Here is an 18476-nt window from a genome sequence, read left to right as displayed (position 1 = left end):
CATTGTTGAAGTAAAAACAAAGGATTTCAAATATTCCATAAATTTAATTGATAAAGCAGAAGTAAGGTTTAAGAGGATTGACTCCAATTTTGAAAGATGTTCTGCTGTGGGCAAAATGCTATCAAACAGCATCACATACTACAGATAATTTTTTTGGGAAAAGAAGAGTCAACCAATGAAGCAAACTTTATTGTTGGCTTATTTTAAGAAATTGCCGTAGTCATTACAGCCCTCGGCAGCCACCAACCACCCTGATCAGTTAGCAGCCATCAACATCCATGCAAGACCCTCCACCAGCAAAACTAGTATAACTCGTTGAAGGCTCAGATTATTGTTAGCATTTTTAAGTAATAATGTATTTTAATTAAGGTATGTAAATCGATTTTTAGCATAGTGCTATTACACAGTTAATAAACTACAGTTCAGTGATAACTTTGATATGTACCTGGAAACCAAAAAAATGTATGTGACTTACTTTTTGCAACATTCACTGTATTGTAGTAGTTTGGAACTGAATTTGCAATGTTTTTTCAGGTATGCCTGTAAAACATTTTTTTATTTTGCCCCCATATGACTGGACATAATCTCAATTATAGCATTATAATCACAATATCTAATTTAAAAAATTATTACATATGTTAGGACTTTTTTTGACAGTGTTCGCAAAGAATTGTTTCCTTCAGTGGCATTGAACTTGAGTTTGTTCAAGCTTGTGGGTTAAAGCATATTATATCATCTTTAATAGTCTTTCACTATTTACTCTGAATACTTGATCCTTGCAATATTCTCAAAATTATCCCATGTTCAGATCTTAGAAATTTACATTTATTTGTTAAAGAGGGTTATAGTCTCTAGCATGGGCAAATTCATTGTCCCAGGTGTATCACATTTGGCTGTTTCTGCCAGTGGTACTTTTACAATTCTTTAATGCATGAATTCCCAAATTATATTCTGGGGAATAATTGTTCCGTGAGATACTGATGGTTGTTCTGTGAGAGGTTTATAGGTTAAAAAGTTTGGGAAATACTGTATAATTTATTCTTCAGGATTTAAAATAAATTTTAGCATATTAGATACTACAGTAAATGAAACTACCATATTTACTACATGCAGGCTATATTTATTGTATGGAAGAATACATTTCCTTTAAGATGGATTTACCTATTAAAACACCTATCTTGCAAAGCACAATTTTGGGAATATTGTCTTACTGCAATTTTGGAAATAGCTTCAAAAACTTATTTGCAAAATTATCTTTAGCATATTATTGATCTATCTCCTTTAGGGAAGCCATCCCTCTTAACAGCCTTCTTTTATTTTTCTTCCTATCTTTATGTTATTCTAAATAATAACATTTTCCCTTGTGGATAAAACTTGAGCATATCTATAGAGTCTCCTGGGCCATCTGAATCATACTTAGTAGTAAGGAAAAAATTAAAATTTACCTTTTAAAGAGAATCAGTACCCTGGCTTTTATTCATACTGGGATATAGATGTAAGGGCACTGGATGCTTCATTATGTAGGGTATAAGTGGCTTGATGATAACAGCATATGATAGTTTATATGCTCATTACTCTTTTTGTACTGTATTAGACTCTTGATTAGTGTCTCACTGTCTTGGTTATCTTTGCTGTAAAGATCCGATTGATTTTTGTATTGGACACAACAGCTAACATAGTGTACTGTACACACTGTTTACCTTAGTAATGCTAAAAGACCTGATAGATATTAGCACATCCACAATACAGATCACCTTCTGCAAATACATTCTTCCCTTGCACCTATTAATATGATGCCACTGGCTGGGTGCGGTGGCTCATGCCTGTAATCCCGCACTTTGGGAGGCCAAGGCAGGTGGATCGTGAGGTCAAGAGATCGGCATCATCCTGGCCAATGTAATGAAACACCATCTCTACTAAAAATCTGAAAAAAATTACCCGGGCATGGTGGCATGCGCCTGTAGTCCCAGCTACTCAGGAGGCTGAAGCAGGAGAATCGCTTGAACCCAGGAGGTGGAGATTACAGTGAGCCAAGATTGCAGCACTGCACTCCAGCCTGGCCACAGAGCAAGACTCTGTCTCAAAAAAAAAAAAAATATGATGCCACTTGCTCTGATTTTCTTCCTACTCTGTCTGCTTTTGCTTATTCTTCCTAACAGGATATACTTTACTTCCTCATTCCTTTTACATTAGTATTCCTCAGGACTCCGCAAGCAGCCACCTTCTCTTTTGGTAAATATTCCTTGGATGTTCTCATCCATACCCATGTTTCCAACCATACTTTATTTGCTAATCATTCCTATTTGAAAAAATATTTACCATTGAGCATCTTGCCATATTCTCAGTTACTGACTAAATGTCTTTATTTGGATGCCATCAAAATATCCTTACATCAACATATCCAAAGCCTTCATTTCTTATTTCTAAATACTGTTTCCTCCTTGTGCCTTTTTTCTGTCCTGATGTTTGTCACCAGCTTCTACCTAGTTAGCAAGCCTTGTTCCTGGGAATCATCTTCCACATCTCTGTCTCATCTTTCTCAGCCCCATTGCTCACTCAGTGCCATCAATTTTGGTTGGTATGCTTCTCTTGAATATTCTCCTTCCTCTCTGTTTCCACTGCCTGAACAATCTTAAGACTTTTCATCATGGGTTCTGCTTACTCTTCATGCTAGTTAACAGAAATCCCTGTCTTAGTCTTGCCTTTGCCCAAGGCATCCTCTGCACTGTAGTAGGAGTATCATATCGAAGACATCTACTAGGAAATATAATCAGTATCTCAACCTGATGTAGTGCTAAATCAAATCTCCTCTGCCTATAGTCTTGTCTTTTTAAAACTAATTAGTGGTTTCCTACTTTTCATTTCTAAGTAGCGGTTTCCTACTTTTCATTTCTAAGTCCAAAAATTCTTGATATCATCCTTGCCTTCCCTCTTTCATACCACACATTTAATCTGCCATCATATTCTGCTGGCTTCGGGATGTAATCAGAACCGAACCATTTCACACTACCTCCAGTGCTGTTACCCTAGTCCAAGCTACTATCATTTTATTCCTGGATTATTGAAAACCTGTATACTAGTGTTCCTGGTAGATCTTTATGTGCTAAAGCTATGCTGTCTAGTACAGTAGCCACTAGCCACTTGAGGCTTTTGAACACTAGAAATATGGCTCACTAGAATATGAAGTGAGATGTGCTATTAAAAAGATACACTGGATATTGAAGAATTAGTGTTCAAAGGGAATGTAAAATATGTCATTAACAATATAGTGAATATATGTTGTAATAATATTTTGAATAGTTTGGATTAAAGAAAATGCATTATTGAAATTAATTACACATTTCTTTTCTCTAACATCATTAGTAGAAGAGTTGAAATCACATATGTGACTCACCTTTGTATTGCTATTAGACAGCAGTACTCTAAAGATTTTTCTAAACACAGTAGTCAGAGCTATCTTTTTGAAATGTCAGATCTTATCATTCTTCGGACCAACACCCTCCAAAGGCTTTCCAGCCCCCTTGAGGGAGTAGGTGACAAGGCCCAGTGTGATCCTGTCCCCTCCACTCCTCTTCCTCCCACTCTCTGCTCTCTAGCTCCAAGGGCCTCCTTGCAAGCTCCACCTGAGGGCCTTTGCATTTACCTTCTCTTCGCTTGGCTAACTCTTTCCCAGCTAGCTGTATGGCTTGCTTTTGCATTTCTTTTTCCTCAAATGCCTCTTTTCCCGATACCCTATCTAGAGCAGCAATCTTCTTACCTGCACATACTCATGTGAATCTTTTCTTTATGTTTTGACTTTACTTTGAATGACTCCCCATTGTCTGTAGAATGAAATCCAGATTGCTTAGTATTCTTGGTGCACCATTATTATTTAGCCACTTTCTAACTCCAGCACTGTTTTCAACAATTCTCATACCATGCAGTTAGAATCATCTGTAAGAAACACAATATAAGAAAAAAATGATTTAGAAAATAGAGGTTTAAAGGATTATTTTTAAATGTAAATATATTCTTGCACTGAATTAACATTCATTCATCTTCAAACGTTGGATGAGATGCAAGTGGGAACGTTTATTTAACCCTTCAAATTCCAGTTGGCACCCATTCCTTAAAATGTATGTTAATAGTATTCATTCAAATGGTATACTTAGAAAGAGTATAAGCCTATGTAAAAGGATCTCCATATGAGTACGTTTTCCTTTATTGGGGTTTATTTTCCTTTGGAACAGTGATTATGATCAGAGTTTTTGTCCTCCTAATTAAATAGGAACTATAATTTATCAATAGTGATACTTCATTATAAGACAGTTTGGTGATTTTGGGAATTAACGTTTCTATTTTGGCTAATCAGGAAAACACTTTGTAGCTGGGGAATAAATAAACCTTTCAGAAGTCTTTATTGTTCCAGTTCATTCAAATATATCTTTTGGACAGTATTTCTTCTTTTTTTTGGCGCCGGGGCAGCCACGGGAGGTGGCGTGTGCGGGAGCAGAGAGGTGCACCCGCCCCGGCGGACAGTATTTCTTAAAAGCCATAAAATTAATAGTGTATTTAAAACGTTTTATTGGCATGTATTTCCTCAATCGAATTCAGCACTAGTATTTCATTGTGCTGTCTCTTACAGCCTGGGGATCTGGCAGTTAAAATTATTTTTCTGTTTTAAAATAAAAGTATTTTCCTCCAGGGCTAGCTTTCATATTCTTGAATGTGTTTATGTCACACTGACTTGCATTTTCATGTGCTGAGATCTCGAGAATCTGTCAGAGCTAATCTGGATCTGGTATTTCTTTGTGTCTTAAAATTATGCTGAAATTTCAATTACTAAACTAATCATGCCCGGGGCTTGGTAGGATATATGGAACTAAACTACTGTATATCAGCCACTGGAGTTAAATTTTAAATCCTTCACTACTTAAAGCAAGGGCAGTACAATAACTTTTATTTACTGTCTGCAAGATGCTAAGTGGTGTTACACTGACTATAGAAGTTTATAAGGTACCATCTAAGTCCTCAAATATAGAATAATTCTAATCCACTGTGCCTTCTATACGTGTGCTCCACAGTGAACAACTTCCTCTACTGCTTCAGAGAACTTGCCTTCTACTTATTAGTCCTAATTAAAATCTATCTGTACAATACGAATGCCTTTTCCCTTTTAATCTTACTAAATTGAGTTGCCATTTTCTCAAGGCTCTGGAATCACAAGGACATCTATTCAGAGTTAATGTTTGCAGAAAAATTTCAGACTTCATAGAGTCATATCATTTATATGGCTCTCTTGTCCTCATCCTCATTGTCTTGACTATAACTCCTTGATAACATTTGTTGAAGACTTGTACTGAAGGTTGGCTATCATTTCATCCACCCCATCTCTCAGAATCATCCTCAGCAACTTAAGTGTCTCCTGAAATGTTCTCCCAGTGACTTTACCTTCTTAATCCTAAAGATCTTCACCCAGTCATAAATATATCTCAGATACGTCTTTCTTTTATTGCCATTTACTGAAATAGTCCAATACCCTTTCTAGCAACATCTCAGTATCGTTTTTCCTTCTCTCTTCTGTTACACAGCTACCAAAGTTATCTTTTTAAACACATATCTTTTAGGCTTTTCCTTGGCTTCAAAAAAGTGATATGTCTCCCACTATCTAGAGCAGTGCTTCACAACTTTCCACCATCATGGCTTATGTCAAAAAAGGTAATAAATTTGCGTAGGTAAACTGAGGAGAAAACTTGGACCTGGAGGCCACTGACCTGGAGTGGCATGTTTATCTATGGTACATTCACTGGGCTGCTCCCATGTAGAGGATAAAGCCCAAGCTCTTTGGCTTTGGTGTCTTACTTAGGAACCTTCTCAGCTTTTTCCCTCCCCAAACAGGGCCTGGAACTAAAGAACCAGAATACAGGTCATTTGGAAGCCAAATCCAGGGTTAAATAGGGTGAGACAGGGAGGAGAGAAGCCCTTTGGACAACTGTGGCTCATTTATTGGAGAAAATGTGTAGAATGAGCCACAGAACTGTTCCACAGGACAACAGCAGGAGAGTGAGACATTTTTCCATAGTCCCTTGTCTCTCATGAATTGGGTGTTGCACCCAGGGACAAACTCTGCATCTCCAGGCTGTACCTGCAGGGGAACTTAAAACTCTTTTTGCTTCAGAGAAAATCCTAGAGTGTTACTGGCTTAGTTTGGACCTAGTGCATTGAACTGTTTACCCTGTTAGCTCTGTACTCATGTAGCCAAGATGATATAAAGTGGAGTATCAGAAATATCTGGTACAGACTTCCTTTTGTCCTACTCAGATCTTGTGCCTCACATGAAGATCCCTGTGTCTCTAACTCTTTAAAAAGTAGCTGATCATAATATTACTATATTGGAAAGAAGGAAAAAATGAAAATAACAAGACTTATGACCAGAGGGTTAGTTGCCCAGCTATAGGCTGCGCCAGTCTCAAGCTGGTTTTAAGGATGTGGTTTTAGCTCATTATCTCCCTCCTTTGGTACTCATTGCTGATTTTCTCACTCTTAGCACTTCTACTAGAAGTGACGCAGACTGCCATCCCTGAGGAGTATGAGCTATTGGTTGTCTTTCCCTGTCAGGATGTCAATCACCAGGCACAAATAACATCAAGAGATGTCCCAGAGAACCCCCAGCATTCCCAACACCCTTCTGTCCATCCCTTCTCTCTTGCAGCAGTCTTATTTCCTCATGATGGTTAGGGCTGATTGATTATCCTATCTGTCTCCCTTCTTTGCCTACTGGTCCAATGACATGAGTAATACAGAGTAACCAGACAGAGCTTTGGCTACAATGGGGCCCTTACATTGTCCAGTAGTGCAGTGGTTCTTAACTAGGGATGATTTTGCCTCCAAAGGAGATTTGCCAGTGTTTGGAGATGTTTTTCATTGTCATGTCTGTTAGGGGATTGCTCCTGGAATCTACTGGGTAGAGTCCAGGGATACTGCCAAATATCTGACATTACACAGGACATGCCCCCACTAAAATGAATTATCTGGCCCCAAATGACAAGAGTGCCAATCTTGAGAAACCCTGCTCTAATAGAAATGATTCCCCTTGGGAATCTGGACTTCTAATCCCACAGAGGCTAGAGCTATGGGGACAGAATGCATGCAGTCGGCAAGTGGGTGTTTGGGAATGATAGTGTAAAGGTTATTTCATTCTACTTAGTTCCCCGATCCATGTATTCTAGCCATTGGGAACACCAGATAGCATGCATTTGGTTCAGTGCATAAACCACACTGCAGAGAATAGTGTCCTAGAGTTGTACATTCAAAGGATGGAGAAGTTGAAACATTAAGCCACTCATGTATCAGGGCTTTGGTAAACCTATGATGTGGGACATTGGCATGGTGACGTAACCGTACATCAGTCATGCTGAACCCAGGTGGATGGAAAGGGTGGACAAGGACCAAAAGCATCTGTTCTGTGTAGAATATATTCAGACTATAAATACAGGGGATTTGTCTTTATTACCAGTGAATTTCTAGCACCCATACAAATGCCATGCACATAGGTTCGTATGGGTGGCTTAACAAGTATCAGTTGAATAAGATGAAATAATTGAGCATGAGTAAACAGTAAATCAATGAATAAATGAAATCTTGCCTGAAATATTTCAAATGAATGGAATATTTTAGTGTGACTACCAGTGCCATCTTAAATGAAGACCCTGAGGATTGTGAATCTGTGGTCTCCTTATAGATGTCACAGTGTCAACAATCAGCATATCTCACATTTGTTCTGTGTCTCTCTTTTCTGGCTTTGATTAGACATTATCCAGCTTAAGATAGTATACTTACTTTTTATATTCAGTTTCTCTTTTGCTCCTGAATGATGATTCAACTGAAATATTCATGAAGGCATTATTTGAATTAAATTTTAAAAGAGTGATAGTATTTCAATAGGTTGAAATGAAGTGTAGAGAAGATCAAAAACAAAAAATGAGGATAAGTAATCTCTAAGTGTGTTTTCAGGTAATTAGTGCGTAGGATATATGAATTCTATATATGGAAGTAAGAAGAAATCTTTAAAGATATAGTTGGGGCTACAGTTTGTCAAACCTTTTAGTACCAGATGAAAGCATCCTCACACCTTCACAAATGTCCCAGTTACTAATAGTTTATTATGATCTGCTTCTATGGTAATGCTCATGCTTGTTGACAGTATACCTTATGCTTTGATCTCTAACCATTTTGTCCAGATCCTCTTAGACTCTCATGATGCTGCATCAGGTTCTTCCTACACTCACATGTCCACATACATATATTCCCCAAGCTTTTACATTTTGGACTTCTTAATTCTCACTTACCTAATGCTTGACATTGTTTAACTTGTTATGTGTTTTATATTCACTCTCCAACTACATAAGAAGCCAGTCAAGGACAACACTAATTCTTTCTGTCTCCTACACATCAGCAAGCAGAATGCATGCATCTAATCTCCTAGTATTCATCCCAGGAGACTGATCTTTTGTTGGGTCCCTTTCCTCTCTTCCTCCTACCCTGCACATGCTCTCCCTGGAGCTCCTGCTCTTTATCCCTTCTCCTTTCTCTATCTCCTTCCCCCTCCCTCCCACTCACACAAACACCACCCAACACCACTCAGTTTTTGCTTCTTTCCTGCATACTTTTGCTTTGAGTTATTCCTGATGGAACCTTGTTTTTATTTTCCTAGATGGGAAGTGATGGAGTTTTACGCCTCAGTACTTCAGCTCTAAATAATGAATTCTTTGCATATGCAGCACAAGGGTGGAAACAGCGACTGGCAGAAGGTAAATTTCTATTTTCTATTATTATGTGACATATTGGAGTACACATACTCTACTGAGCTTTGTATATTTCTCTGATTTCCCAGTCTTTTTCCCCCCACAGTATACTTTAATTTAGTAAAAACTCATATCCCTTTCCAAATGAGTTCACTAATTCTTTTGTTATACCTGACGTTATTGATGTCAGATATTTCTGAAGAAAACATAATTTTATCTTAGACATCATAAAATTTTGGATACAGCAAATTTTTCTTGGGAATGGTAATTTTAATGGTATTGTTTGATCTGTTATGCATTCTCTTAAGTGTCCTGGCACCTAGAGAAATTTCTTTTAATCCTCTCTTACCCTGAAGTTACTACTTCACCTTATCCTTCCTTTAGTCACCAAGTTTCTTGGAAGACTGAAAAGTACCCAATCCTGCTATATTTTTCCGCTTTACACACTCAAACTGTTACAGTCAGGGGTGGCACCACTCTACATGACTGAAATATTCCTCTTAGAGAAAGAATATTGGCCAGGTGTGATGGCTAACACCTGTTATCCCAGGACTTTGACAGGCCTAGGCAGGCAAATCACTTGAGCTCAGGAGTGAAGACCGGCCTAAGCAACGTGGCAAAACTCTATCTCTACAAAAAAATACAATAATCAGCCAGGTGTGGTGGTGCATACCTATAGTCTCGCAACTCTGGATTCTAAAGTGGGTGGATCACTTGGGTTCAGGAGGTTGAGACTGCAGTGATCCACCTACCGATCACACTACTGCCCTCCAGTCAAGGCAACAGCAGAATGACACCCTGTCTCAAAAAAGCAAACAAAAACTATATAGATATAACTAATGGCAAAGTCCAATTTCCTGTTCTCAATGCCTACATTTCAAGTTCCCTCACCAATATCTCATTTGTTTTTCACCCCATCTGATTTGAAACCATCTAATTTAGATTGTAAAAACAGATTTTAAATTGATTTCTGAGGCTTAAATTATTTATGTTTCTGCCAGCCCTTGCTCAGCTTTCATCAGGATCCCCTATTCTTCCATCTGATGTCTCCAGCATTTTCTTTTCTAATCATATGTATTCCCTAAGCTGCCTCATTCACCACCATGGTTTTAGCTATTGCCAGTGTGCAAAGAATTTTCATATCTGGCTTTCACACCCTTCCCTAATTCCCACCCCTTTCCCCAGTGTTTTATTTTCAAATGCTTAGCAGATCTCACTAGCACAGGCACTTTAATCCAAAATTCCCAATATTAAATTCACTAGCTTCTCTTCCCTCTTTGCTCCTTCTTCTGCTTCCTCTATTTCTAGAATATCACAACTGTCCTCATAGTTCCTCAGTTTAAAACCTTACTCATGTCTTTGACCCTCTTCCTTTCTTCATGCCTCTCTGGTCATGAACTGTTACTACTTGACTCCTCCGCAACATTCCTGCTGCTACTGGCCCAACTGTAATCTCCATCTCTCTCCTCCAATTTCTTCATTATGTTGTCAGACCTATTTTTCTACACAACTTACTTGGCTATATTCCTTCCACACTGAATGCCACCAGAACCTCCCTCTGTCTCTCATAGAAAAATAAAAAACTTTCATTAGAATATCTATTGGGTAATTGGCCTCAGGTTTTATTTCCCATTTTATTTCTTCCTATGTTTTACTCACAACTGGCTACTCAAAAGATCATAAATATATGTATTCATATCTCTGTGCCTTGTGATTTAATTACTTTATAAAAGCCTGAGCAACCTTCAAAAGCAAACTCAGGAATCACTTCCTGTATGTGGTCCTCTTTAATTGACTTAGGCAGAATTAAGTGCTTTACTCTGTATATTTCACTACATTTATTATGGCCTATACAGGGCTTTAGACATTATATTATACTCTATTTCCAGCAGACTGATTTCCTTAAGGACAGTGAATATACACTCTCCTATTTGTAGCCCCTAGCAGGTAATACACTTGCTAAATGCTTTAGCGTTCTTCTAAAGCATTTAGCTTTAGAATTTTTATGAACATCTTGAGTGATGTTCATGAAACGAGAAGCTGTAGAAATGTTATCATTATTTGTCCTTGTACTTTTCAAGATCCATAAAAGTTTACTCAGATGAATTACATGTTTTCTTTATGAATTGGCAAAAGATGTGACCACTTTTACTCAATACATTACCATTTTCTTTTTAGGAGAGTTTACCCCAGAAATGCAGTTGCGGATAAGGCAAGAAATTGAGAAGGAAAAGAAAACAGAACCTTGGAAAGAAAAATTCTTTGAGAGATTTTATGGAGAAAAGTAAGTACTAGAGTATTTTTTCTCATTTCTCTTAGAAGGAAATGAAAATGTAATTCTCTGCTTCACATAGCACACTCATATGCTGTAAAACTTAATAAACCTGTGATAAAAGGCAATAGTCCCTCAGTGTAAGAAAGTGCAGATGAAATTATAGTGGTATATCAGCACTTAAATTAAAAAAAATGCATTTTCAAGGGTTTATAACTTGTTCATGAAAATTTATTTTGGGTTGAAAGTAGCACATGAAATCTTATAGAAGTCACTTTTGGTTTTCTTAATGGATTTGAGTAAAATTCTCCTATTTTCAAGTATGTTCATGAATGAATTCTTTATAGATAAGTAATTTTTGGCATGTATTTAATTCTCACACTTTTCCAAAAGTACTGACTGTGCCTAAAGCATTTTAATCTTTGTTTAGTCCTTGTTTTGGGAAGCGCCTGAGATTTATCTTTTGCCTTATCTTCCTCCTCAAATGTAATCTATCTTTAATTTGTTATGTGTGTGTATGCTTCTTTTTTTAAGTAGTACGAGCCTTTACATCATAGTGTGGGAGCAAATGAACTAACCCTGAAAGCAGTTTCACCTTTGCCTCATGTTTAGTAGACACATTCTGCTTGGGCAATTAGTGTCTCAGACAATCATCTCCCTAAAAAGGAGGGGTTTAAGCACTTACTGTTGATGGTCACTTCAGATTTCCATTCATAGAGGAACTTGTGCTCCAATTCCCACATACGCAGTCAATGTTGAAAGTTGTTATTTTGTGTAAAGGACACAGGTGGTTACAGGTAACAAAACATATGTCATGGGATCTCATTTCACAAAATTTCACCTGTAAATGGGGAAAAGAGACATGCCAGGAGTCTCACGTGAGAGCTCTTCATGAAAAGAAATAAGATACTTAACAGACCGCTTGAAGTGGGGTACTCAGAGTATACTAACCTTTGTGAATTGTCCTGAATGGTAGTCCTCTTGAGTAGGAAGGCCTGTTTTTAATTGCTGTGCCAGGATTTCTGGATGCCTATATATTTTTAAGCAAAACCAAATAGAGACAATTAATGTATTTTCTCAAACATTAAAAATGTGACAATCTAGTCATAGGTCTTCACATGAAGCCACCAACAATATCACTCAAACCTGGCTATATCAAAATCTAGGAGTTGAGCCCAGGAGTCTGTGTTTTTAGAAGCTTTCCAGGTTATGCTGATGCCCAGCAGGATTAAGAACCCTGGAGGATGAGATTAAAGACTATTTAGGAGCCTGTGAAAAAAAATGTTGGGCACACTCTTTTCAGTAATGGCAGAAGCATAACTGAGATAGTACCTCCAAAGCATTGGTTCTTAATTTTTTTAGTGATAGACCCATTCTTTTATTAAATTAATGTATTTATTCAACATTGCCTCTGTGTCAGACACTCTCCTGGATGCCAGGGATGCAGTTGTTTGTAGGGCTACCTAAGTTCTACTCCCAGAGAGCCACAGTTAAAGGGAGTTACATTACAGAGAGCTTTCCTTCGTGCAACAAATAATCATTGAGAATACATTCGCTCTGATATGCTTCTAAAAGCTTTGCAAATATTATTTAATCCTCCCAACAATTCTATAAGATGGATACCATTATTTATATTATTATTTTTTTTTTAAATTTAGGAAACTGAGGGAAAATGAAGCTAAGTAATTTTCCCAGGTTTATAACACTGAGGTTGAGTAACTTGCTTGGGGTCTTCATCCTGAAAATCCTTCTCTGAAAAATTCACACATATGTACAATCTTTGCATGAAATTTAGGAATTTCCCAGATTCCCTTGGGCATCAGATTTAGGGTCTCTTCCCTAGAAAAACGACAGCTATAATATTAACAAACATGACCCCCTTCCTTACCATCACCAAACTCTGAATACAAACATCTACTTAGCCCTCCCTTTTTTTTTGCTGTAGTTTATCAGTAGTTTTTGTCCCCTCACATCACCGGACTTGTCTCTCGATCTTTTCTATCTTTTATTACATATTTCATGGCAGATATATTTTGGACATTTCATTGACTGACCTTCTCACTTTGTCGCTCCCAGGTTACCTGTATTCCCCTACCACCAGACAGTTTTTAGTTGACTTGATATCGTGTGCCTTTTCATTGCTCTAAGTTTTTTCAAAAATGTGTCTAAACATTCAAACTAGTGTCAAGATCTGCCTCGTTTTGTTTTCTGCTTGTTTTAAATTATTATGATTCTCACTTGCTTAATTTCTTTATAATATAGTATTGTTCTGTATTTGTTTTATATCACTTGTATAAATGCTAAGTATTAGAGGGCTTGGTTTGTGAATTTGTGTGCAGATCTCTGGAGGCCAGGGTTTTCCTTTGCGAAGTATGGGGAGCTGTGAACATCTTCTTCCTATGTCTTATGCCATCTTAAGTCTGTTTTCCCATGAAAATAAGAAAATGTTGACATGGGCATGTTTTATACAGTGCTGTTGTACATATACACTTATCTGTATGTATATTTAATAATATTAACCAAATAGCAGAAAGTTGGCTGCCAGTGGATAGATTTGGGTATGTTACGTACTTAGTCTAGTATCAATAGTACCTCTGCTTGACCTAGTCCCAGGGAACCTCATTTCTAGCAGATTATTCTGCTTTAAATTTATCTGTAATGCTGTTGTTCTGATCCTCTCAGTATAGTATAGTTATAAATTGTAGCTTAGTTTGGATTCATCTTAGAGAACATTGAAAGGAAAGAGATTATTTATGAAGATAGTATCTTCTACCTTTTCAGAGATTTCTGAATTTAAATAAAGAAGGCAAAGACCTGCAATGTTATTTCCCTTTTACTTTGAGGATTTTTAAAAATAAAAGGTTAAAGTGGTTTTCACTGAGGTATTTTTTGCATCAATGTTATTGTGAGTATATTTCTTCACTTAAATGTGCTTCTTCTCTGGAAATATTCTCTCTCCTACTTATCTTTCTCATTGCCTGGACCCTAATTTAACTTCATTTGGAACAGCATATTTCTCTACCATCTGATGCTGACTATGTAAATTATATGACGGAAAGTAGTGATTTACAGTAACCTTGATTGTAACTCTAATTAGATTTACCTTAAGACCTGAATATCATGCTCAATTATTTCTTGATTTTCTGTACTGTCATTTAAGGAATATCTTTACAGTAAGAGATCTGCATGAAATAATTTAAAAGTCTTACTGCACACAGATATAAGCTAGTAGAATAACTTTGATAACCCCAAATATGTTCTGTTATTCTTTAATGAAATTTCCATGTTGTCTTAGGTTAGACACTTAGATGCTAAAATAAGGTGACTGAGTAATACTTCTTAGATTAAAGAAAACCAATCTTTGGAACTCATTTCAACTTCAAAATTTGATGAATTTCATTCATCTTCCATTGATCTTAATTACTTGGTTCTCTTGTATCTGCTGAAAACTATATAAATTTCTATTATAAGAGCATCATTCTACTTTTGGATTTAAATATATATATATTTGCTTTTCTGCTTGTATTTTCTAATACTTTGTTGTATGTAATTTTCTTATTCCTTTACTAATACTTGGTAAGGTTCATATCTCCTTGCTTTACAAAATAAAAATCTGTACTGTTCTTAATCAGAAGTAGAGTTTTAGTTGAGATTATAAAAGCAGCAAAGAAGCATCATCATTATAAACTAGTTTACATAAATTAAGCATGTTAGTGATTATAAAAGTAATCTGGTGTATTTACTTCTATTGAATACTACATTCATGAGAGATCCCACTTATACCTTTCATGTTTTGTGGTTGAGCAATAATTTCATATCTCTAATTTCTGTACAGACTGGGCATGTCAAGAGAGGAATCTATGAAGCTCACTACTGGACCAAACAATGCTGAAGCTCAAAGTAGTTCCTCATGTGGGACTTCTGGTCTTCCAGTTTCTGCACAGACGCCCTTGACAGAACAACAGCCAAAAAGCATGAAAAGCCCAGCTTCTCCAGAGCCTGGTTTCTGTGCTTCTCTTTGCCCTATGGTAGAAATTCCAGCTAAAGATTTAATGGCAGAATCGGAGTCAGAGGATATCTTGATCCCTGAAGAATCTGTAATTCAGGAGGAAATTGCAGAAGAGGTAGAGACTAGTATCTGTGAATGCCAGGATGAAAATCATAAGACAATACCTGAATTTTCTGAGGAATCTGAAAGTCCAACCAATTCTCATGAAGAACCCCAAATAGCACCTCCTGAAGATAACTTGGAATCCTGTGTTATGATGAATGATGTTTTAGAAACTTTGCCTCATATTGAAGTTAAGATAGAAGAGAAGTCAGAATTGCCCCAGGAAGAAATGACAGTTGTCATCGATCAGTTAGAAGTCTGTGACTCTCTTGTTCCTTCCGCTTCATCTGTGACTCATGTCAGTGACACAGAACATAAGGAGTCAGAAACTGCAATAGAGACCAGTACCCCAAAAATAAAAACAGGGTCATCTTCTCTAGAAGGCCAGTTTCCAAATGAAGGAATTGCTGTAGATATGGAGCTACAGAGTGATCCTGAAGAACAGCTTTCAGAAAATGCCTGCATCTCTGAAACATCCTTTTCTTCTGAGAGCCCAGAGGGAGCCTGTACCAGCCTGCCTTCCCCAGGAGGGGAAACACAGTCCACATCAGAAGAATCATGTACTCCAGCCTCCCTTGAGACAACATTTTGTTCTGAGGTGTCTAGCACTGAAAATACAGACAAATATAACCAGAGAAATTCCATTGATGAAAACCTTCATGCATCTTTGATGTCAGAAATATCTCCAATATCCACTTCACCTGAAATATCAGAAGCATCTCTTATGTCCAACTTACCATTAACATCTGAAGCATCACCAGTATCCAACTTACCTTTAACATCAGAAACGTCACCGATGTCTGACTTACCTTTAACATCAGAAACTTCTTCAGTGTCTTCCATGCTTCTCACCTCTGAGACCACTTTTGTATCCAGTTTGCCACTTCCTTCAGAAACATCTCCAATTTCCAGTTCTTCCATGAATGAGAGAATGGCACATCAGCAAAGAAAGTCACCTTCTGTATCTGAAGAACCACTCTCCCCGCAGAAAGATGAGTCTTCCACCACTGCCAAACCTCTGGGAGAGAACCTTACCTCCCAGCAGAAGACTCTAGCTAATTCTCCTGAAGCCATCATAATGAGTTCTTCTTGCATTGCTCCTGAAGCATTTCCATCTGAAGATTTGCACAATAAGACCCTGAGTCAGCAAACATGTAAATCACATCTTGACACTGAAAAGCCCTATCCTGCTTCAATTCCAGAACTTGCTTCTACTGAAATGATAAAAGTTAAAAATCATAGCGTCCTGCAAAGAACAGAAAAAAAAGTGTTATCTTCACCATTGGAATTATCTGTCTTTTCTGAAGAGACAGAGAATAAGGGAAATGAGCTTCCATCTGCTAAATTACAGGACAAGCAATATATCTCATCAGTGGATAAGGCTTCATTTTCAGAAGGCTCTAGAAATAAAACACATAAGCAAGGGAGTACACAGAGTCGTTTAGAAACCTCACATACTTCCAAATCATCAGAACCCTCTAAGTCACCTGATGGGATAAGAAATGAAAGTAGAGATTCAGAGATATCAAAGAGGAAAACTGCAGAGCAGCACAGCTTTGGGATCTGTAAGGAAAAGAGAGCTAGGATAGAAGACGATCAGTCAACCCGGAACATATCAACTAGCAGCCCAGCTGAGAAAGAACAGCCTCCAAGAGAGGAACCAAGGGTTCCCCCTCTCAAGGTATGGTACTAAATAAAAAAACAAAAGGCAATTCCATATATAGGCTTTTTCTATTTAGAAGCCTAATTTTTCAAGAATAATTAGATTTTCTTCCTTCTAGGTTTATGCAGCAATTTATAATCTAATCCTCTAATAGTAAATGACCCTCTTTATGACTATGCATTGAATTCATAAAAACAGTTTAGATACATGCATATGTTTAAACCCCGGTATTAAAGAAAAAAGAATTAGAGAGAATAGGGCCTGGAAATGTCTACAGGCCACTGAGACACCTGGGCTTATAGGGATTTCAAGGTGTAGGACAGAGACCTATGTAAACCTGGGAAAATGGGAAAGATAATTTAGTGTCCTACAAAGTTCTCTGGGACGAGGGAAAGAGTAATCAAAACTCAGAAGCCAGCACAAAGGTAGAGAAGGTATGTATTATCCCTACATTCCTTCCCCAACAAACACTGCACACCACTATTGCCTAGCATTGAAGACCTAGCTTACAGTTGAGCCTCATTAAATATTTCTTGAATAAAGCAATAAAATTGCCTTATGAACTCTGAGAGAGAATACTATAGAGGTGTAGATATACAAATCCTATGTTTTTTTTTATTTCCAAGATGGTAAATAGGCCTTTAACTTCACCAAATAATAAAGGCTTACAGATAAACATTTCTATTTATATACTTTGTTTTGATCCCAGCTAAACTTTAACTTCCAGAAAACAAAGCATTTATATAAATTAATTCTGCCTAAGTAAACTGAAAATTAAGGTTAATTCAAAAGAAACCCCAGTGTAAGTTTTTTTAAAGTTTCTACCTTTTGTCATTTATACTTTTGTACAGTGAAGTGGATTATTCCATCATAGCATTGGTCTAGAATTATAAACATCTCAAACTTTTTAAATTAAAAAAATCCTGCTCTATCTATAAATATAAAATCTATAAAATTTTTATTTTTATTTATTTATTTTTTAATTTTTTTTAACTTTTTTAAAAATTTTATTTATTTTTATTGTATTTTAGGTTTTGGGGTACATGTGGAGAACCTGCATAGGTACACGCGTGGCAGTGTGATTTGCTGCCTTCCACCCCTTCACCTATATCTGGCATTTCTCCCCATGCTATCTCTCCCCACCTCTCCACCCACCGCTGTCCCTCCCCTATTTCCCCCCAATAGACCCCAGTGTGTAGTGCTCCCCTCCCTGTGTCCGTGTGTTCTCATTGTTCAACACCCGCCTATGAGTGAGAATATGCGGTGTTTGATTTTCTGTTCTTGTGTCAGTTTGCTGAGAATGATGGTTTCCAGGTTCATCCATGTCCCTACAAAGGACATGAACTCATCGTTTTTGATGGCTACATAATATTCCATGGTGTATATGTGCCACATTTTCCCTGTCCAGTCTATCATCGATGGGCATTTGGGTTGGTTCCAGGTCTTTGCTATTGTAAACTGTGCTGCAATGAACATTTGTGTGCATGTGTCCTTATAGTAGAACGATTTATAATCCTTTGGATATATACCCACTAATGGGATTGCTGGGTCAAATGGAATTTCTATTTCTAGGTCCTTGAGGAATCGCCACACTGTCTTCTACAATGGTTGAACTAATTTACACTCCCACCAACAGTGTAAAAGTGT

General features: G+C 37.3%; 1 protein-coding gene across 2 annotated transcripts in view; it reads left to right on the top strand.

Moving 5' to 3' along the window:
- Positions 1 to 18476, top strand: part of ASXL3 (ASXL transcriptional regulator 3) — a 183690-nt gene that overhangs the window by 151070 nt on the left and 14144 nt on the right. For both annotated transcript variants that reach the window (XM_064379306.1, XM_064379305.1), the window contains 3 exons: positions 8693 to 8789; positions 10962 to 11067; positions 14891 to 16847. In XM_064379306.1, the coding sequence (XP_064235376.1) occupies positions 8693 to 8789; positions 10962 to 11067; positions 14891 to 16847 (2160 nt within the window). The remainder of the gene's footprint in view (positions 1 to 8692; positions 8790 to 10961; positions 11068 to 14890; positions 16848 to 18476) is intronic.

This window comes from Aotus nancymaae, unplaced genomic scaffold, assembly GCF_030222135.1.
Source record: "Aotus nancymaae isolate 86718 unplaced genomic scaffold, 86718_ANA_hifiasm-v0.15.2.pri h1tg000020l, whole genome shotgun sequence".
NCBI lineage: Eukaryota > Metazoa > Chordata > Mammalia > Primates > Aotidae > Aotus > Aotus nancymaae.
This window is presented reverse-complemented; position numbering and strand designations above follow the sequence as displayed.